The sequence below is a fragment of the Sus scrofa genome, chromosome 1, assembly GCF_000003025.6.
Source record: "Sus scrofa isolate TJ Tabasco breed Duroc chromosome 1, Sscrofa11.1, whole genome shotgun sequence".
Lineage (NCBI taxonomy): Eukaryota > Metazoa > Chordata > Mammalia > Artiodactyla > Suidae > Sus > Sus scrofa.
Genome location: NC_010443.5, coordinates 249,886,342 through 249,907,961, shown reverse-complemented (window position 1 = coordinate 249,907,961; position 21,620 = coordinate 249,886,342). Strand labels below are relative to the sequence as shown.

At 43.3% G+C, this 21,620-nt stretch overlaps 2 protein-coding genes across 2 annotated transcripts in view; one reads left to right on the top strand and one right to left on the bottom strand.

The window, feature by feature from the left end:
- The window catches only part of ELP1 (elongator complex protein 1), a 75,021-nt gene extending 72,609 nt beyond the window's left edge, over nucleotides 1-2,412 (bottom strand). Inside the window, exon 1 of the mRNA XM_001924394.6 lies at nucleotides 2,156-2,412. Coding sequence (XP_001924429.4) covers nucleotides 2,156-2,412 — 257 coding nt within the window. The remainder of the gene's footprint in view (nucleotides 1-2,155) is intronic.
- FAM206A (family with sequence similarity 206 member A) lies at nucleotides 2,565-8,968 on the top strand. The gene is made up of 6 exons (XM_001924196.7): nucleotides 2,565-2,754; nucleotides 4,423-4,474; nucleotides 5,056-5,185; nucleotides 7,464-7,540; nucleotides 7,805-7,874; nucleotides 7,968-8,968. The coding sequence occupies exons 1-6, from the start codon at nucleotides 2,664-2,666 to the stop codon at nucleotides 8,103-8,105; spliced, it is 558 nt and encodes a 185-aa protein (XP_001924231.1). The 5' UTR covers nucleotides 2,565-2,663; the 3' UTR covers nucleotides 8,106-8,968.

Below are 21,620 nucleotides of genomic sequence, written 5' to 3'. Positions count from 1 at the left end.
GCCTTCACCCTTAAAGGGGCCCTTGGTCCCAGTCTCCAGCACTCCCAGGACCAGCCTGATCACAACCATCCCAGAGGTACCAGCACTAACCAGGCAGGTGTCCCATCCAGGTGCCTGAAATCCAATAATGTGGAGCTCCTCCTCTGCATTCTGGAGGAGAATAATACCAGCTTTACAACGCCTTTCCTCCAGGTTAGGTCATGATAACCCAACAGTTTCCCTTGTTTTGAGCCTCAAACCTAGGTTAAGTGTTCTAACTTCTTCCAACAGTTCACTTTTTAAGTTACTTCACTGCTTCCCTTTTGCTTTTCGTTCCTCCAACAACTATTTCACCAATTCTTCATCTTGAATTCTGTTGAAATACTGAGTAGTTTCTATTTTCCCAACTGGAACCTGATTGACAAAGACAGGAAACCTGAGTTCTCAAATCTCTGAGCTTTGAAAATTAGTGGCCAAGGTCATCCATCTGCCTCCTCCCCACCCTTCTAGCCTCAAAATGAACTAAATGTTCACACCTATCATCCTTACTGATCCTACACTGTCTTCTCAGAAGTGTCCTATTCTTTTTCAAGACCAGGATCAAACTCTCAGGGACCTCGGCTTATCTGTACCCTTTCTTTTATATCTGCAATCTCTAACTCACCTGCCCTCAATCACTCATTCTTTCTCAGCCTTTAAATGTGCTAAAGATTTCTCCACACCATAGATCAATCCTGGATCCTCTGAAACTTCTGACAAACCTCTCTATTTTCTTCCCTTGTTGCTTCAGCACTGCCCCTCTTGGCTAATTATCAATCCTATGGCCTACCTGTACCAAACAGATTACTAATAAGCTCATTAGACCTAAATGACTAGCCCTGACCCTCCCCAAAGTGAAACAGCTAAACTCACATTTTCAAACTCCTGACATTATCACAAGGATTCCTCAAAAGCACATCAAATACAACCTGTTGAATAAAATACTTGGTTATTCTCCACCAAATTAGTTTTCCCCTTGGGGACATGGCATTTCTATCTTTTCTGTCCTCCAAGCTGAAACTGTGTCTGCCTCCCTTGAGCCCACAGGTTCACATTAAACTATTCATTGGTTACTGCCCTGCCTGTCGATGTAATGATAGGGATGGAGTAGACACAGGTAGTTGTAAAAGTCCTGATAAAGGACCATATTTAAAGAAGGAAACTTAGGGGATATTGGGAGAGCACTATAAGTTAATAAATTGCTCAAGAAAACCATCAGCACAAGGCAGGCTTGCTTAAAGCTGGATCCTTGGGGCAGGGCTTCCATGCTTGCCCGCTTGCATCTCTCACAAGCGTCCTACCTTAACAAATATATTTCCTGCCTATCACTTTGTCTCTCACTGAATTCCTTCTGCGTGGAGACATGAAGAACCTGAACCTCAGTGAGTCCAGACTTAGGGTGAGCAATTCTAATTTAAAACTGTGGGCTTAAGTCCAATCTGGGTTTAGGCCGGGTTGGAGTCCCGGCACATGGGTTCAAGTCCCAATCTGTGTTCTGGCTAGGTTCAGGCCATTAATACTGTCAGTTTCAGTAAGGTTTGAATCCTTTACACAGTACTTAATCCTACCATCCGGTTTGAGACCTACATCAAACACCTACTGAGCAGTTGCTAAATGGTGGTTCTGGACAAAGGATGACTGACAATCATTGCCTCCACGGAGGTCACAGCTTAACGGGGGAGAGAGCCATAAGATACCACAATACATGGAGAAACGCAGGGACAACATCTCCAAGAAAGTTGCAGATGCGAGAAGGGGTTGCAGCCCTGCAACCTAAATCTTTACTACCGTCACCTTCTATCAATTAAAGCATCGTTTCGCTTTAACTGACGTGTTAATTGGTTCAACAGCATGGTCAGCACCTGAAAGGAATATGGAGACTGGATTCGCTTGCAGCTAGCGGAGCAGCAGGTCCTCCCCAGCCTGCGGCACCGCTCAGAGCCCTCGGAAGGCGGAGCAGGCAGCTGTTCTGCAAAAAACTTAAGGCTGGAAGGCAGAGGTGGTCACGCCACAATTCACTCAAAGGCCTGCAGCAAACCTCGGTTGGGCATTCGGGGAAGCCCTGCATCAACACACTCCAAGATACACAGGCCCGCTTCCATGTCCTCCACCCCAGCTACGTCCCTGCGAGCCTCACCTGCGCGGAGCTCTGAGGACGCCCAAACAGCCGTGCGTCCGCCCGAGGTTGGGCCCGCGGTGAGCACGGGGGTCTCCGGGCAGGGGAGCCGGGCCGCCCGACCCCCTCCGGTAGTGACTGAGCTGGGCAGAGGAGCGAACCGCGAAACGCAGACTCCACAGCGAGGTAAGCGGACACGCGCGGCGCACTACAGGAGTGACGTAACGAGGCGGAGAAGGCGTGGCCGTCCTTCCTCTGAGCCCCGCAAAGTAAAGCATGAAGCTGCGCTAGCCACCGCCCCTAGCCTTACGTCCTCCTGTCCAGCCTATTGTATTTGACCCCCGCTTTGACGTCAGACCCCAAAGCACAGTTTTGGCGCCGGTGGGAGGAGCCTGCGGGGTCAGTGGAGTAGTGCGCATGCGCACACTGCTGTTTCCTGGCCACGCGCCGGAAAGACAACCTCCTCCGGGCTTGAAGGGAGTCAGCGCCAGGGTCCTGGAGGGCGGGGATTGCGGCTCCCGCGGTCGTCATGGCTACCGAGCCCGAGACCCCTGTGGCGGTCGCAGACCCTGCGGTGCCCTCGCTTGTGGATCGTTATTTCACTCGCTGGTACAAAGCGGGTAAGTGGAGAATGAAGCTAGTCTCCTTTGAGCCCCATTGGTCTGACACTTTAGGGACTGTGAAGACAGATCACAAGCCATGCACGCTCTTCCCAGCGCTTCCCTCTCGAGTCAGAAGGAACTGGATCTCCGCGTTCCCCTGTAGACCTAGGGAATGGTGTTTGCAAACCCGTGGAGGCCTGGAAATCAGCAGGGTGCATTCTGGGACTGGCTAGTGCAGTGCGAGTTCTCGTGGGTGGGTTGCTTGCGGGAAGATGGTAGTCTAAGGTGAGATGCCTCAAGGACGCAGGAGCTGATTGTAGTCTCCTTGAGTGCCTAAAGGGATTTGAAGTGCTCAATCCTCCAAGAAGAGGTGGAAACTAAGAGGCATTGGGATGGAGAGGAGCTGATGGGTTAAAACAGAGGCATTTAGAAAACAGAATCTAACAGTTTTACTTGAAGAGAAGTCACAGGTATTATTTACACTTTTGCTGCTCGGGAAGCAGCTATCTTGTACTGCTTTGTGTACCCATCAAATATCAGTGATTGGCGCATCATTGGGAACCTTCCTCTAACCCGTACGTGTTCCCATTCATTCACGGATAACAGGTGTACTCATTTTTTAAAACATTGAAATATTTTAGGGGTTCCCGTGGTGGCTCAGTGGTTAACGAACCCAACTAGCATCCCATGAGGGCTTCGATCCCTGGCCTTGCTCAGTGGGTTAAGGATCCGGTGTTGAGGTGGTGTAGGTCGCAGAGGCAGCTCGGATACCGCTTTGCTACTGCTGTGGTGTAGGCATCCTGCTACGGCTCCGATTGGACCCCTATCCTGGGAACCTCCATATGCCGCAGGTGCGGCTGTAAAAAGACAAAAAAAAAAAAAAAAAAAAAAGACATATTTTAAAGTAGAATAAGTTTAATTAACCAAATTTAATGTAACCAGCCCTCCGGGTTATTGCTGGATTGAGGGATTTTGCTGAATGCATGGCTTTCCCTGCTCACATCTGGATGGTCCTGGGCAAAACAGGATGAGTTAATCACTCTAAAATTGACCAACAAAACGTATGCTATTATATTATACTAAAATGCATTGCTAGTCACTTTTTAAATAAATAATGAGTGTACTCATTTTAAAGTAAGGATGAAACAAGATGGAGAAAAGAGTTAATCATCACTTTAACACTGAATGGGTGATTGATTCCATTCATGCCAGATTTCTTTTTTCTTTTTTTCTTTCTTTCTTTCTTTTTTTTTTTTTTGCTTTTTGGCGCCAAACCCACCACAGCGTATGGAAATTCCCAGGCCAGAGATCAAAACAGAGCTGTAACTGCCAGCCTACACCGCAGCCACAGCCACATTAACTCAGGATCCGAAACTAGTCTGTGTCCTACACCACAGCTTATGGCAACTCTGGATCCTCCACTCACTGAGTGAGGCCAGGGATTGAACCCACATCCTCCTGGGTACTAGTCTGATCCTTTCTGCTGCACCACAACAGGAACTCCTGGGCCAGATTTCTTGAAGTACTTTATAGGAAGCCTGTAGGTACATCTTTTTGAATGATAGGGCTACCGGTGACGTGTGTGTCCAGTCTTCATAATTAACTATTCTCTATGAACCAAAAAAGTACCACACAGTGGTGGTAAATACAGACTCAACAGCCACCACACTCATTGTTTTCTTCTAGATGTCAAAGGAAAACCCTGTGAGGACCATTGTATACTACAGCACTCTAACCGGTAAGCAAATTGGGTATTTTAAATTATCAAAAAATTTTTTTTCTGCTGTAGCCTGGCATTAAGATAATATTCATTAAATGATTATTTTCCACTGTGTTAAGATGGTATTATTTATTACAGGAGCTTGGTTGAAGAATGAGTCTTTCAGAGCCGACTCTAAACAAAGTCGATTACCTAAACATCCAAATGGAGGAGCATCCCCTCAGTCAGCTCCTACTCCAGTCACCAGCCTGTGCCTGACCTCTGAACTGCCGAAGCCCCTGGAGAGGGCGAGGGTAGAGGCCCAGGTGGTATCCTATACATACAGGCAGGCCCACTTCCCTCTCTTCCACCTTAGGGCTATCTAAACAGCCCTGGTAGTCTTCTCTTTGCAGGGAAGGAAATTCAGTCCCATTTCTCCATTTTTATCACTGCATTCTCTTCTTCAGTGAAGCTCCAATAGTAGCCAGAGGAAACTGGGGGGAAATGACAGGTTGACTACACAAATGTCGGTTCAGCTGTGCTGTGCCAGTAGGAATACTGTGTTATAGGAGGAAAAAATACACCAAATAATAATGGGGGATCAATTTTTTTCCTTGTAGAATATGTGTCATCACTTTGGCAGGATCCCATCCAGTTCTTCAAAGTGGAAAAACAATTGAAAGTATTTCCTATCAAATCAGTACCAACTGTAGCAGACTTCAGAACAAAGTCTCTGGGAAATTTAAGCGGGTATGTTCTTGTATTTCTTTCCTTAAATCCTCTATCATCATAATATTGATAGATCCAGTTGGTCTGAGAACCCATGATGTATCCTTAGCATCCCTTCCTGGCAGTTTGATGTGATTTTTAAGAATACTTTAAAGAAATTCTCAGACCAAAAATATGAAACCCAAAGTATGAGATAATTTCCGAAGGACTGTTATCTGTCATTTAGGTTCTATACCACCCATCCCTTTGATTCCTAGGGTGGGGGATGGGGAAGGTGAACCTTGAAAAGAACCATTCTGATGCCAGTATAACAAGATAGCTTGTTTCTTTTAGTTTTACTAAACCAGTATTTTGAATTCTGTAAAATTTAGGCGATCAATAGTTCTTTATCATATCTTTTCACATGTGAATTTAAAAGAAAAAATAAGTGCTGAGGTAGTGAAGAAAATCACTACGAGAAAATATACAATATTTGCTTCATAACATTTTCCATTCCTAAATCATTGCCAAATTAATACACATCTAGCAATACCCTCTACTTCCACACAATGTTCAATTTTACAAAACATTACCTCTCTCCTCTCCAGCTCTAGGCAAGATGGACAGTTTATTAGAAGAGAAGGTATCACATCAAGGATAATTCAGTATCATTTTAAGTGTCCTGACAATCCCACTGGACAGGAACGTTTCAGTGGATGATCAGGTCCTTCATTTACTGAGTTCATACTGAGAGTTTCCGCCATTTACCCTCCCGTTCCAGAAGACCCTTGCGTATATTCCTCTTTATAGGCATGAAGGCCCCTAATAACCTAATTTATAGTGATTTTTCCTCACTCAGGAAGCAAAAGGACTTTAAAAACCATGGGCCTTTCTTAAAAGTCTGCATATTACAAGTAAAACAATTAGTGCTTAGGATGTCCCTGTGATAAATCTTTGTCCGAGACAGTAACACTGTTGCTGCTACTGAGGAGCAGAGAGGGGTCTGCAGGTGAACCCACTGTAGAAAAGCTTTGATTGGATCTCAGCACTGCCAATCTCTTATTCTCCCAAGGGAGGTGACAGAAGGGGGTTAAAACATTTGTTTTGACAGAGACCCAGTGATAGACAGACCCTCTGGGACAAAACCCCAGTCCTTCCTCCAGACAGTGAGGAGTCATACAGACTAGTATTTTGAAACCAGTAGCCACATGCAGAGGAGTGAAGTGCACATGGTAACACCTGAATGCTGTCAGGTAAAAAGGCTGTGAAGAATAGCACCTTGATCTCAAATGTTCACTGCAGTAAAAATTCCTGGGGGGAAAAAAGAGCAACAGATTCCCCATTGTGGCTCAGGGGGCTATGAACCCAACTAGTATCCTTGAGGACTCAGTTTCAATCCCTGGCCTTGCTCACTGGGTTAAGGATCCAGCATTGCCACAAGCTACCGTGTAGGTTGCAGATGTGCCTGTGGCGTGGGCCAACAGCTACAGCTCCGCGCCCACCCCTAGACTGGCAACTTCCATATGCTTCAGATGAGGCCCTAAAAAGCGAAAAAAGAGCAACACATGAGACATGCTTGCCTCATTTTCCCCTAAGCCTCCTTGTAGATAAGTCAGAACCTCCCTAGGTAGACCCATTTAATGCAGTACATGAAACTATAATCATGCCATAACATTCAAACATTCATTTTGACAGATACCAAGATATACTATCTACTAGTGGGTTATAACGGGTAACTTACTCTTTTCTGCTACACAAAACTTTTCTATATTTTCCAAATTTTCCTCAAAGTGCATTTTATTAAATTTTTAAAAATCCCTTCTTCAGAAAGTCTTAGTAATTCAGCCTAGTAAAGAAATTCCTTTATCTATTAAGTTCTAACATAAAAATAAGGTAAGAATCTTAATGAAACTAACTGTACAATATTGCTATCCTTTCTCGATAATGTTTAATTTTATATTATTGATTATTGATAAGATTTCTCTACCCTTTTGAAATCTTTACACTTGGCTACATGCAGCTTTCTCATTTACAGTTAAATATAAAGTATAAGTTAAGATAGAATACATTCTCAATATGTAAATTACCTGTTATCACCTGTCTTAGTCTGCTTTTTCCCCTAGAGCGTAGGATGTTGCCTCACCCATAGCAAGCGTTTAATATATAAATATTTTAACAAATGAGTGATTTTTCTGTGCTGAAGTCATTTTTATTTAAAGTAGTACTTCCAGGAACATATCCCATTCTAACACTGAAAGCTACTGCTCAAAGAAAAGTGAGTATGTACATCAGTTCATTGTTTCCTCCCTTTTATTATCAGGGGGCACAGTTTCTAACAGAACTTGCACCTCTGTGTAAGATTTACTGCTCAGATGGAGAAGAATACACAATATCTAGGTGAGTTAATTTTATCTTTTAGTATTTAATTTTTTTTGTTTTTGGCCACACCCATGGCGTGTGGAAGTTCCCAGGCCAGGGGTCAAACCTGTACTGCAGTTGTGACCTGCCCCACAATAGCAACCCTAGCCCCTGAAGTGACAACGCCTGATCCTTAACCTGCTGCACCACAAGGGCACTCCCTACGTCAGTTACTTTTTAACCACAATTTTGGAGGAACAAATGAGGTAATATTTTTCTTCAAAACAATTTTGTTTTAAATAGCTGTGTCAGAGGACGGTTGATGGAAGTGAATGAAGACATTCTCCATAAGCCATCTATTCTTCAAGAGAAGGTAAAGGGGACTGGAGCAGTCTGATCCCAGCCACATATTTTCTGTCTGATTCCCTGTCATTTGACAGTATTAAATATTCTGTTTCCCCTCCAGCCGTCCACCGAAGGCTACATTGCAGTTGTGTTGCCCAAATTTGAAGAAAGTAAAAGCGTAACAGAAGGGCTACTGACGCAACAACAATATGAAGAAGTCTTGGCCAGTCGCGCCAATGCCACATCAGCTACAGCGTGAGGACTGAGGTGCAGTAAAAAGCAACAGGCCTTCTCTCCTCGCCTGCCAGCCAGTCAGTGCCCTAAGGAAGCAGCAGCGTAGCTGAAGCCTGCTTCCCACCCAGCCATCCGCAGGGAGGCCTGATCTCAACACTCGACCTAGTCTTCCCTCTTCGTCTCCCATAACAGGCCTTGAATCTGTTTGTCTTCACTCTCCCAGATCTGCCTGCCCAGGTGCTCCCTGTGCTCTTCTTTTGTTTTTCTCTAACAACTGGCAAGTGAGAGATGTTTTTCCCATTAAAAACCAACAAACAAAGCACTTTGAGGAAAATCTGAAAGACATCGAAGTTAGCATAATTTACCCATCATCCTGTAACCCATTCTTAGTAAATACTACGTTTTGACCTAATTCTGTGTAAATGTTATGGCATGGTTAATGTTTTGGCCTCAGTTTTCCATCGCTTTGAAGTTAAAAATCAACAGCTGGCCTTTCTTACCCAGTCTGCTTCAGTGTGACACCACTAAAGGCATCTGGTGCCACCCCTTTTGCCCCAACTTCCTCCCCCTTAGGTTGCTGGGAAGCAGCAGGGTGTGGAGTGTGCCGTCCCTGTTCCTTGTGGGTTGGCCTTCACCTGTCCAGCAGTGTGGCACTGTGACTTCTGAATGAGGGACACGGGAAAAGGCTTTGTAAAGAGCAAAGGGCTTTGCTGACATATGGAAGTTTCACACTGCAGCGTGAAGTAATGTGTGCATTTGTGGACACTCAGTCTCTCACTCGAGTTACAGGGTAACCAGCTAAGAAGTTACTGAGCAGTTACTGTAGTTCAAAGACACAGATGCCTTTGAACAGAACAAAAGCTTTCATGTCATTGTTTAAAAAAAAAACTATGAATTTATGGTTTAAGATTATATATTTACTTATATTGAATTTCAAATAAAAGGACTTTTAAGATTGTTATTTTTCCTTAAGGGCTGCAACCCATGCATACATATAAATAATCTGTTTTTAAATAAAACAATTATCCTTGATGTGTAAATTCTTTTGGTTTCCATCATCTTATACTGTTGAAGTCATAAGTTATCCCCCTCCCACCCCAACTTGCACTTAAATAAGAGAATATTCTTACTTCTGGTATATAAATGATTTTGGAAATAAAATTTTAAAATTATTTTTGACTCACAAGAAAACTTCTTTAAACTAACGTGCCAGCATGGCTGTCCCCTAAGTATATTCACCAGACATAATACAGGTAGCAACTCTTTATTTAAACATCCACTTTGATGGTGCTATGAGCTAAAAAATGTAAGCACAAAGCAGCAAATTCCCATTTCATGTAGCACAGTTGATTCCCAAAGATGTCATAAAACAAAGATATTAAAGATAGTAAAAGAATTATATATCTATTTTGCATATAATATTACCTCACAGCATCCTCCCAGTATTTCCATTGTAATTTAAAAGAATATTTTGAAGAAGTTCCCCTGTGGCACAGTGGGATTAAGGAGCATGCATTGCCCCAGCTCCAGCATCTGAACTGACTTAATAACCTGAGACCCCAGAACACAGAAGCAGGGACTGCCACCTGAATCTCCTGCCAAATTCATGGAACCCCAGGAAGAGTAGATGGAAAATCAGTGTGTTCTATTTCAGACTGTTTAGGGGCTCCTCAAAGGGCACCAAATAGTGGCAGTGAGCCTCCTACTCTGCAATTCCTTGCACTCTACTTTGCTGCATTCACACTCTAAGACAAACAGCAGAGGGGTTGGTACCCTAGTCAGTCAGGTGATGATGCTGGGACTGAAGGGTAGCTGCTCAGTGCTATGGAATCAATCATGACCCCACATGAACTTATTTGGTGAACCTCTTGCTCCCTGGAGTCAGTTATAACTGCAGATGATAAACGGTTCTTGCAATCAAGGCAGGAAAAACGGAAATAAATTGTTCTCTGGGTATTCACACTTTATTTGAAGGGGGCAGGAAGCTAACCTAATAAAAGGTTAAGTGTGAAAGTTTCTCAAGTACGTTCCTGAAAACCCAACCTCCCTTTTACCTTTAGAAACACTTGATTCTGCAAAGATATCTTAGTTACTGTCTGGAGCTGGTGGCATAGAGGAACAAGCTTGTTTATTTCCACGAGAAGCATAAGCTTATTGTCATTTTTCAGCTGAAAGGTAAATAAAGTTATAATGACTCCAATGAAACTCCATCTTTTAAACCTCAAATGCCTTTATACCTTACTAATGCACCCTCAGAGTGGGTATTTATGACATGCCCACCACACCAGGCAGGGATATGTGCATTACCTGTTTTGAGCAAGCTTCAAACCCTCTTCAGCAAAAACCTAGTAGAAAGGGAAAACATCACTACTTTAGGTGTATGTCTTCTAGATAGCTGGTAAGAAATGCACTCATGGATAATTTTCATACAGAATTTTAAAACCAAAACCTAAACATGAAAGCTGTGTCTTGGAACTCCTAAGGATTTTTGTTGTACCCAGGAAAACACAAGTTAACTCTATCCAGAAGATTTCTGAGCCCTGATGTAGAATCAATCCCTGTAGAAGTTCCTCCACACCTGGACACCTCCAGTTACCGTGGAGGATCATGCAGACATGATATTTAGCCATAAAAATTATGTCTGGGCTTTTGGATGAATCTAAGCTCATCTCATAATATCCTCAATTATAAAAGGGTGATGAATCTTGGAAGATGGTGTTGAGAGGGTTAGATGAGGTCAAAAGCGTTCCTGCTTTCAGCTCAGCAAGATAAAATTTGTCACCTATACATTCTTCAACCAACCATTGAGGGGACGAATTCAGATTTTTATTTTATTTAATTTTTTTTACTATTCACCACACATTTTATAATTTACTGAGAAGTGGAGAATTATGGGAAAGAACACTGAAAATCATGGTTGGGAAGATAAGATAGGAATATTCAGGATGATTCCTTTTATTTTTTATTTATTTATTTTTTTATCTTTGTTTGTTTAGGGCCATACCTGCAGCATATGGAGGTTCCCAGGCTAGGGGTCAAATTGGAGCTACAGCCGCTAGTCTACACCACAGTCACAGCAACTTGGGATCCGAGCTGTGTCTGCAACCTTCACCACGGCTCATGGCAATGCCGGTCCTCAACCCAAAAAGCAAGGCCAGAGATGGAACCCGAGTCCTTGTGAATACTAATCGGGTTCATTAACCGCTGAGCCATGACAGGAACTCCAAGGACAATTCCTTTTAAATGGCATGCAAAATCTTTGAGAGTGAGAAATACCAGGGAAGTGAAGGAATGAAGACTTAGTTTTAGGTGAGCAGTAAGAATGAAAAGAACAGGGTGAATCTGAGAGTGATGTGTAAAGAAAAATAACAGAATTGGAGTTCCCGTCGTGGCTCAGCAGTTAACGAATCCAACTAGAAACCATGAGGTTGCGGGTTCGATCCCCGGCCTTGTCCAGTGGGTTGAGGATCTGGCGTTGCCGTTAGCTGTGGTGTAGATTGCAGACACGGCTTGGATCCTGCGTTGCTGTGGCTGTGGCCGTAGGCTGGTCGCTACAGGTCTAATCAGACCTGTGTAGCCTGGGAACCTCCATATGCCATGGATGCGGCCCCAGAAAAAAAAAGAAAGAAAAATAACAGATCTTGATAATAAATTAGTTAAAAAATATGAAGGAGGCAATAATTTCAGGATTAACTTTAACTCTCTTCCCAACAGCCTTGCTATCACTATATAAACTGACCTCAAGCTCAAATGGTCCTTTGCACCCTCCCCTGTCCTTTAAAAGGGAAAATGATGTGTTTTACACCTGCCATCTAACAGACAGAATGACTCACCCACATGTTCCTCCCATCCCACACCCACACTTTCTACTGTCCACATCTACTCTTCCTTTCTGGCCTGCAATCCTCTTGGGGGGCAATATGTTTGCCTCACAGAGTATTAAGGTTTTAAAACCTCTAAAGCTGGTGACGCCCAAATCTCTCTCCCATTCTTGACCTTTCCTGACACTGCTCTCAAACATCCTACTTGAGCAACATAAAATGCTTGATTTCCACCCTCTAAATCTGGTGTTGCCCCTCTGTTCCCTATCTCAGTAAATAGTGAAACCATTTATCCTGCTGGTCAAGACAAAAAGCTTTTATTTTTTTGATGGGGGGCATACATGTGACATGTGGACGTTTTCAGGCCAGGGACTGAACTCACACCTCAACAGGGACCCAAGCCGTACAGTAATCATGCCAGATCCTTAACCCACTGCACCACAGGGAACTCCCCAAAATCCTTCATTTTTTTTACGTTATGGCCACACCCATGGCATATGTAAGGTCCCAGCCAGGGATTAAATGTGAACCTCAGCTGCAGCAATGCCAGATCCTTAACCCAGTGTGCTGGGCCGGGGATACAGCCTGCACCTCCACAGCCATCAGAGCCACTGCATTGGGATTCTTAACCCACTGTGGCACAGTAGGAACTCCCCAAAAACCTTTAAAAATAGAAGTCCCGGGAGTTCCCCAGTGGCTCAGTGGGTTAAGGATCCAGTGTTGTCACTGCTGAGGCTCTGGTTATAGCTGTGGCATAGGTTCAATCCCTGGCTTGGGAACTTCTGCATGCTTTAGGCATGCCTCCCCCCCCAAAAAAAAAATTTAAAAAACAGCAGAAGTCAGGTCTGTGAAATGCCACTGCTCCTTAAAACACTCAGTGGGTTGGCTATCATACTTGAAAAAAAAGTCAAGTCTCTTCCCACAGCTACAGGGATGTCATATGTTGTCACCTCCCTTCTGGCTCACTCCATTCCATCCATGCTTGCCTCCTTGTTGTTCTTCAGACACCTCCAGCCTCCCCCGGCACCTCGGGGCCTTGGCACTTTTCTGCCTGCCTGGAATCTTCTACCTCAAGGTATCCACCTGGCTCATTCTCAACACTCTACTCAAACGTTACCCCCTTAAAGAGGTCTTTTCTGACCACCTCTCTATCACCTCCCTTCTTATCCTACATGATTTTATCTCTAAGAACTTACATATGGGCATTTTATGCATCATTTTCCACTGTCTATCTGCCCCACTAGAATATCAGCCCCATGGGGTAGGGGCTTCCTTCTGTTCTCTTTGCTCCACAGAGCTCTTCTCCCCAGAGTCTGATGCCCAGAACAAACTCAATGAATATTTGGTGACTATGTCACGTAGACAACTCAGCAGACATTGGTGTAATGAATAAGCTAACACAGGAAGAAGCGGATTAGTGGGTCTCTTGCAGTGAAACACCCCCTATGGTGTGGTGTGGCTTAGAATAGATATGGATCAAACTGAACAAGATGAATCTATAATGGTTTTTTTTGGGGGGGGGCCCACCCACGGCATGGCATATGAAGGGTCCCAGGCTAGCGGTTGAATTGGAGCTGTAACTGCCGGCCTACGCCACAGCCACAGCCACAACCACGCTGGATCCAAGCCAGGTCTGCGACCTATACCACAGCTCACGGCAACGCCGGATCCTTAACCCACTGAGCAAGTCCAGGGATCGAACCCACAACCTCATAGTTCCTAATTGGATTCGTTTCTGCTGTGCCACGGCAGGAACTCCTGAATCCATAATTTATTCCAACTTTTTTTTTTAAGGGAAATAGCTCACTTATACTCAACTTTACAGAAGATTCCAAATGAGATACTTACTGTAATTCTTCTGAATCTGTTGACAATCACCCTAACTGAAATCTCTTTTCAAAGAGGCTCAGGTAGAAACACATGGGAATGCCAAAGGAAACTAAACACAGGTGATCAAGTGATAGAAATCCCAATTTTCTCCTGCTATATAACACTGGGAACTATATCTAGTCACTTACGATGGAGCATGATAATGTGAGAAAAGAATGTATGTATGTATATGTGACTGGCCACCTTGCTGTACAGTAGAAAATTGACGGAACACTGTAAACCAGTTATGATGGAAAAAATAAAAATCATTCAAAAAATAAATAAATTTATTTATTATAAATAAAAAAGGGAAGAAAAAAAAGAAAAAGAAATGCCAACTTTCAAATGCAAGAATGTCCTTGGTGCTAGAGAGGCAGAGAGACTAACATGAGGGTCGGGGGAAATCAGAAAGGAAAGTTGGAACCCACTCTCCTATCTAAGCCTCCAGGTAAGGGAGTAACTAGAGCTGGGCCTGTGTGGAGTTTCGTGAGACACACGGGCAGAGGGTGAGTGTTAGTACATCTGTCTCTCCCTGAAGGCCCTAAACCATCAGGAATATGGACACAAACAAGGAACTCACATGTACGGAGAACCTGTAATGGGGTCAAGCCCATGATAGCTGCTTTCTTCTGTATTATCTCATTTGATCAATATCATTCATCCAATAATGAAGAGGCCAAAATGCTTTGCGAGCATTTAGCAGATGATAAGAGACATGCATCTCCTGACAGGATACTTTCACCTACTTGTGAAAACCTAAAACTTAATATTGCATCTATTGACTATCAAAGCCCATTCAACTGTATCCCTGTAACATGTAAGTTTTTTTCAGTAAGATAACCAGAGAAGCGCCACAAAATGCTACTGTAAGCCTTCTACTTTTCTACCATTCTTTATGGTACACGTGTGCACAGGTAAACACACAAACTGATACAGTAAATCCTTTAGAAAACTAGGTATTAACAACATTTAGTCCAGAATTAAAGTATGAGCATAATACGGCAATAAAACATACCTCTAGCTGATGAATCAAATCCTGGGAAGTTTTCAGTGGCCCCTCTCCCCTGAAATAAAATGAATCATCAAGGAGGTAAGAAAAAGTTATTGCCTGGAAATTGATTTTATATTAACATTTTGGAGCATTTTGTGTATTAACAGATCCCAACTTTTGAAGAAGAATATTGGATAGAGTAATAACATTGTGACTATTCTTAAAACAACTTTAACTCCTACTTCTTAAGTCACTTAAAAATTTTAAGGCAGATATTACACATGTTAATTTTATAATGTAAAGAAACAAAACTGATGAGTTATATTTGACTTATTTTTCCTTTTTAACCTTTTTCATTTTGCTTCATAAGTTAACGATATGAGATCTGATAATATATCTTAACTAAAAGATCTTTGTTCAGTTCAGCAGAAATTAGCACAACATTGTAAATAAACTATAATTTAAAAAATAATAAAATTCCTTTGTTCCATAATGGAAAAGAGATTAAACCAAAAATCGGAAAATTATCATTCTTTTTTTCTTTTTAGTGCCACACCTGCAGCATATGGAAGTTCCCGGGCTAGGGGTCATACTGGAGCTGCAGCTGCTGGCCTACCACAGCCAAAACAATGCCAGACCCAAGCCATGTCTGCGACCTACACCACAGCTCACTTCAATGCCTGACTCTTAACCCCCAAAACAAGGCCAGGGATGGAACCTGCATCCTCATGGATACTAGTTGGATTCTTAACTCACTGAAGCATGACAGGAACTCCAGAAAATTCTTGTTTTTGACTCTAATTTCAACTCTGGCAGGAATGCAGTTGTTTTTGAGGTATGCCATTTAAGTTTCAATTCTGAGTCTATAAAATAATTATAAAAATATTTGAGTTTCCATGTTCATCAGAAGTTTAGGGAATATCACGTGGAAAACACCAAGAATTAAGAACTTCACAAGTGAGAAGTGAATTACAACAAAGAGGAACACAATGCACTGAGAAGAGCAGCTGCCTAGGCAGGAATCAGAAGATCTGAAATCTAGTAGTTACAAGCTCTGCCCCTTAATGGCTCTGAGATACGAATAAAACATTCTTATTCTCTGATAAACTATTGTAAGGATCAAATGAAATTATGAAACAGAAGACACTTTAAAAATTATAAGGCACTGGAGTTCCCATCATGGCGTAGTGGTTAACGAATCCAACTAGGAACCATGAGGTTGCGGGTTCAATCCCTGGCCTTGCTCAGTGAGTTAAGGATGCAGCGCTGCCATGAGGTGTGGTGTAGGTTGCAGACTCGGCTCAGATCCTGTGTTGCTGTGGCTCTGGTGTAGGCTGGTGGCTACAGCTCTGATTGGACCCCTAGCCTGGGAACCTCCATATGCTGTGGGAAGCGGCCCTAGAAAAGGCAAAAAAGACAAAAAAAAATTATAAGGCACTGATAAGTGTGAAATATTTTAAAACTATAATGAACTAGAAAATCTAAAATATATAAATTATAAGAAATAGGCATAATTTTATGTAAATTACAAGAAAATTACATATATTTTTAAGATAACCTTAATCAATAGCTTAGGGAGTTCCCTGTAGGTTAAGGATCTGGCGTTGATACTTGTATGGCTCTGGTTGCTGCTATGGCTCGGATTCCACCCCTGGCCCAAGAGTTTCTGAATCCTGTAGGTGAGCCACAATGAAAACAAAAAACCAACAGTGGAGTTCCTGATGTGGCACAGTGGGTTAAGAATCCAATGCAGTGGTGCTGCTCGCTGTAGAGTCTTGGGTTTGATTCCTAGCTTGGGCCTGGTGCAGAGGGTTAATGGATCTGGTGTTGCTGCAGCTGCGGTGTGAGCTGCCGAGCTACAGCTCCGATTCAGTCCCTGGCCGAGAAACTTCCATGTGCCTCAGGTGCCACCATTTAAAAAAGAAAAATTTAAAAAACCAATAACTTAAAGAAAAGCTATAGAGTTGCCCAGGATGATTTTCAAAAAGAAGTAATTAGATAAGGCAGGTAAACTATAGTCTTAAGGGAAAACAGAATAGTTTGGGGAAAAACAGGTATACTGACAGGTAGAAGACAAAGCCAGCTTGAGATTTTATCACAGTTATATTACCAAGGCTTGGAAAAACGGCATAAGGTGTTGTCCATTGCTGTTTTTCCTTTATCCATTCCCATCAATATTTCTAATTATTGTCAACTGTTTATTGTTAACATCTGCTCAGTCTCTTAACAAGTCTGTTAAGAGTTTGGATTTTGATTCATAAAAGCTGGTATATCAGTCGAGGTGTATCATTTAGGAAAACGAAAAACCACAGCTAATATTTTATCAGAGAGAGTTTAATATATGGAAATGGTTAAACAAGTACTAAAGGACTGAAAGTGCAGAAGGGGAAATAGAGAAGGAACATTAAGATAGTAACTGTGGGGAGTTCCCGTCGTGGCGCAGTGGTTAACGAATCCGACTAGGAACCATGAGGTTGCGGGTTCGGTCCCTGCCCTTGCTCAGTGGGTTAACGATCCGGCGTTGCCGTGAGCTGTGGTGTAGGTTGCAGACGCGGCTCGGATCCCGCGTTGCTGTGGCTCTGGCGTAGGTCGGTGGCTACAGCTCCGATTGGACCCCTAGCCTGGGAACCTCCATATGCCGCGGGAGCGGCCCAAGAAATAGCAACAACAACAACAAAAAGAAAAGACAAAAAAAAAAAAAAAAAAAAAAAAAGATAGTAACTGTGGGCAGCAGCTTGTACCCCTAGACTGAAAGAACAAAAAGAGGAGCTTGGGATCATTAGAATTTAGATGCTTGGCAGTGGGGCCCTGCACAGCTGGGTCTTGAACCTCTGAGAAGGGGGTGCCAGCCAGCCAGTGCTGATATTTCTGAGGGGCAGGATGAGGCTGGTTCTAAGCGCTTCTAAAGAATCTGGAAGGAACAGCTGCTGTGGGCCCAGGAGCTACTGTTGAGTCAAAGGGAGCCAGCAAAGGAGCAGAGTCCCCCGCCCTCTTCCCTCCAGCCCTGCCGGAGGTAGTAGTGGTGTCTGCTACTGTTGGAGCTTAACTGCTGTCCAAGGAGGGGTATTTTCTCGGGCTCCAGCCTCACGAGCTCACTGTATAGAAGGGTGGCTTTGGAGCTGAGACAGAGGGAGGCTGGTCCTCAGCTCACTGGTTCTAAACACATAAGCTTCCCGGGTCTGGATTCCTCAGTTGTGCGTGGGGACCGTACTCCCCTGGGAACGTCACTGGAGGGTTTTGAAGGTTAGAGGAGAGGGTAGATCTAAAAGCATTTGACGAAGCATAAACATCAAAGCAGCTAAGAAGTGGTGCCCCACCAATACTTGAATTTACTCTAATAGGAATTTCCTAGAGGAAATAACGGTCACCTTCCAAACCAGTGGATCGGAAGCTAACAGGTGGTAGTTAAGCCTCCCATGGTCTCCCTTACCTTCTTCTCTTCGGGTCATACTAACACCCAAGATACCAGCTTGAGAGTCTTCCAGGGAAAATGACCAGGAAAGTTGTGTTTCTGCTTTGGTTGGTAAAGCGTGGTAATGGCCTAAGTGCAGGCGCCACGAGTCACGTGGCTGTGCTTTGAGCAGGTGACACTGCTGCTGATTGTGCCCCGGGAGGGGCAGGGGGGATGCTCAGAGCTGAGTGAAGGGCAGCAGAGGGCCTGGTGTGTGCCTGTGAGGCTTGGGCAGTTGAGGAATTCCTGTGGGGTCTCTTGTTCTACCTTGAACATGCGTGTGGAGTTTGCACTCTCCTCTGTGCCAAGCATGTAATTGCTTTAATGTCAAAATTGTCACGCATCTTTGAGTACAACCTGATGCTCTGTGTATCCTATAACCTCTTGTTTTACCCCTTCTCGCAGGGCATGGCCTGCTTGTTTGGGAAGGACCAGGCCTCTATCCTTGAGATTTCTTTTTCTGTGTTTGCCCATCCTTACCTTGTTCTTCTGGTAGGAAGGAGATTTAGAGGTCTGAAGGGAGGCGGGAGGAACTGGCAAATGAAAACCACATATGTGTTTGATACCATAATGAAAAGGAACGGCTCTGGACTGCTGGTGGAGGTTGGGTATTTGCTGTCATCAGAAGTATAAAATAATCTTTGCTGATTCGGCCTACTTTCTCCTTAGGTTCTAGGGCCCAATTCGACTGCAAATAGTATCATGGCCTCTTATCAACAGCAGAAGACTTCAGTTCCTGTTCTTGGTTAGTATTTTTTTTCTCTTTAAATTATTACACTTACTATGGAGAAGGAATATCTTTTTGTAGATGTTGAGAGGCTATTAATATAAGGAGAGATTGGGTGGTCACTACAATTTTCCTCCAGTTCTAAGACTATATCTTTTGTAAAATTAGTTTAATGCCTCTAGTATTAGGAATGTGGGGGGAGGGGATGGGAACTCCAACATGACATTAAATATATATATGTTTTATTATTTTATTTTATATATTTATTTTTATCTTTTTTTGCCCTTTCTAGGAACACACCCGCTGCATATGGAGGTTCCCAGGCTAGAGGTCGAATTAGAGGTATAGCCGCCGGCCAACACCACAGCCACAGCAACGCCAGATCTGAGCCACGTCTGCAACCTACACGACAGCTCATGGAAGCGCTGCATCCTTAACCCACTGAGCAAGGCCAGGGATCGAACCCACAACCTTATGGTTCCTAGTCAGATTCATTAACCACTGAGCCACGATGGGAACTCCTAAATATATTTTTTTTAAAAAATTGTTCTATATACACACTTGTCAGTTCATTGGCAAACACTCATCCACACGAGCACATAATAGTTGAAGTTTGAGTCTAAACAGTCTAATTTGCATGTCCATTTTAAGGATTCTTCTGAATCATCATTTTGGTCTATTGGCAGTTTTGCATAGTGTCTTGGGGACATTGTCACATACCTTGATTAAGAGCTGAACCTTTTTTTTTTGTCTTTTTAGGACCCCACCCATGGTATATGGAGGTTTCCGGGCTAGGGGTCTAATCAGAGTTGTAGCCGCCGGCCTATGCCACAGCCACAGCAACGCCAGATCCGAGCCATGTCTGCTACCTACAACCACAGCTCAAAGCAACGCTGGGTCCTTAACCCACTGAGTGACGTCAGGGATAGAACCGAATCTGCATCCTCATGGATGTTAGATTGGTTTCCGCCTAAGCCATGATGGGAACTCCATTTTTTTTTTTTTTTGAAGTTTTTTCGTTTAAATGCTATCCTGTGATACCATTCTGATTGAAATAGCTTTTGTTAGGGTCAAGTCGCTTCACTTTAATGGCTTATGTTGCTACCAGGAGTAAGTAAACCATCTTCCATTCCAGCTGAGCTCATGTATCCAGTTAACTGCTATGTTTGTAGATTCCCTTCTTCCTGGAGGGGACACAGCCTGCTTTTTGTATCAGTCCCAAAATGTATTTCTGAGGTGCTAAAGATTCATCTAAGACCAGAGGCAGTTGGCTAATTGTTTAACGTGTCTAATCCAGTTGTGATTTCTGCCTTTTCCTCATTGCTGGCTTGATGCTGACCTTCAGGTCAAGTCCAGTCACATGTTTCCCCTAGGGTGGTCTAGTTGGTTTTATTGAAGAGCACTTCCATTTTCCAGCTGAGCCTTAAAGTTTAAAATGTTGAGGCTCTTCATTGTCAGAGTATGTATTATCAGTGTCCCTGTGGTCACAAGGCAGTGTAGGAAAACAGAAGTTCTCATAACCCCCAAATAGGCAGATGAGCTACCAATGTTCTCCTGGTATATGGACAGAACAAGGTCATGGGTACACTCATCCTAGTGTCCTTGGACAAAGTCGTTTAATTTCACCAAATCTTGCTTTTTTCCAATGTTGTGTGCCCATTGGGCTATCCTCAACCTCAGTACTGTTGCTATTTTGGTTTATATTATTATTTGCTATATTATATATAACAAATTATATATATATGGTTAAATCATCTTTTGTTATGAGGGGCTCTCCTGTGTATTGTAGGATGTTTAGCAACATCTCTGGCCTCTACTAACTAGATGCCAGTACTACATACCCCCTACTCCTGTTATGATAACCAAAAATATTCTTTAGTTATTGCATAATGCCCTGTGGGTGTCAAAATTGTCCCCAGTTGAGAACTGTTGGGCTATGGTGACTTCCAAATACTTACTAAAAACTAACTATTCATCTTTTTTTATGTATGAGGATGATTCTTTTTTTCTGCAAGGGCCAAAAAGTGAGAGAATTCATAAAGTGCTCTGAAAGATTACACAGTTGTTTAGCCTTATATGGAGATTTTTCATTTTAAAATGCAGTGTAGCTTTTAGTCCTAGGATGGCCTGGAGGTTCCCAATCTCTAGAACCACCTCCCATTCCTCCCCTTCACCAAGATCCTCGCCTTTTGGGGGGGTTCTCAACTGGTGGTTCATAGACTCTTAAGGGATCTGCAGATAGTGTATTTCTGCAATTGTATGTATTTTGTGCATTTAAAAATATTATTCTGAGGGTTCCACCATCTTTACCACTCTACCAAAGAAGTCCAAAGGTTAAGAATTAACCAGTCTTCAACATGTCCTCATAGAGTGTTGACAGTAGTGGTTTGGGCAGAAACTGGGGTGAATGAGGCATACCCCTCTCAAGTGAATGTACCTAACTCCTAGTTGATCCCCTGATCCTCCAGAGTAAGGCTTGGTCCTTTCTGGTAAGCCCATCTGTGACTATTTTTGCTTCTCTACTCTAGGTTGCTGGTACCAGCCACCTGTGCTTACTCACCAGACTTAGATCCAAGGTCAGGCATTTAGGTCTTTCAAGGTTGTCTAGGCAAACCTGCAGGCTATGAGAGTGGTTCTCTAGGGATGTTTGAGATGCCATAGCTCTTCTATGAGTGCTTAAA

What these genes read in the sequence shown, in the direction of transcription:
- FAM206A (XM_001924196.7), top strand. Translation starts at nt 2,664, where the DNA reads ATGGCTACCGAGCCCGAGACCCCTGTGGCGGTCGCAGACCCTGCGGTG. An exon ending in TCTCTGGGAAATTTAAGCGG is followed by an intron (nt 5,186 to 7,463) that starts GTATGTTCTTGT and finishes TTTTATTATCAG; the next exon opens with GGGGCACAGTTTCTAACAGA. An exon ending in GAAGAATACACAATATCTAG is followed by an intron (nt 7,541 to 7,804) that starts GTGAGTTAATTT and finishes TGTTTTAAATAG; the next exon opens with CTGTGTCAGAGGACGGTTGA.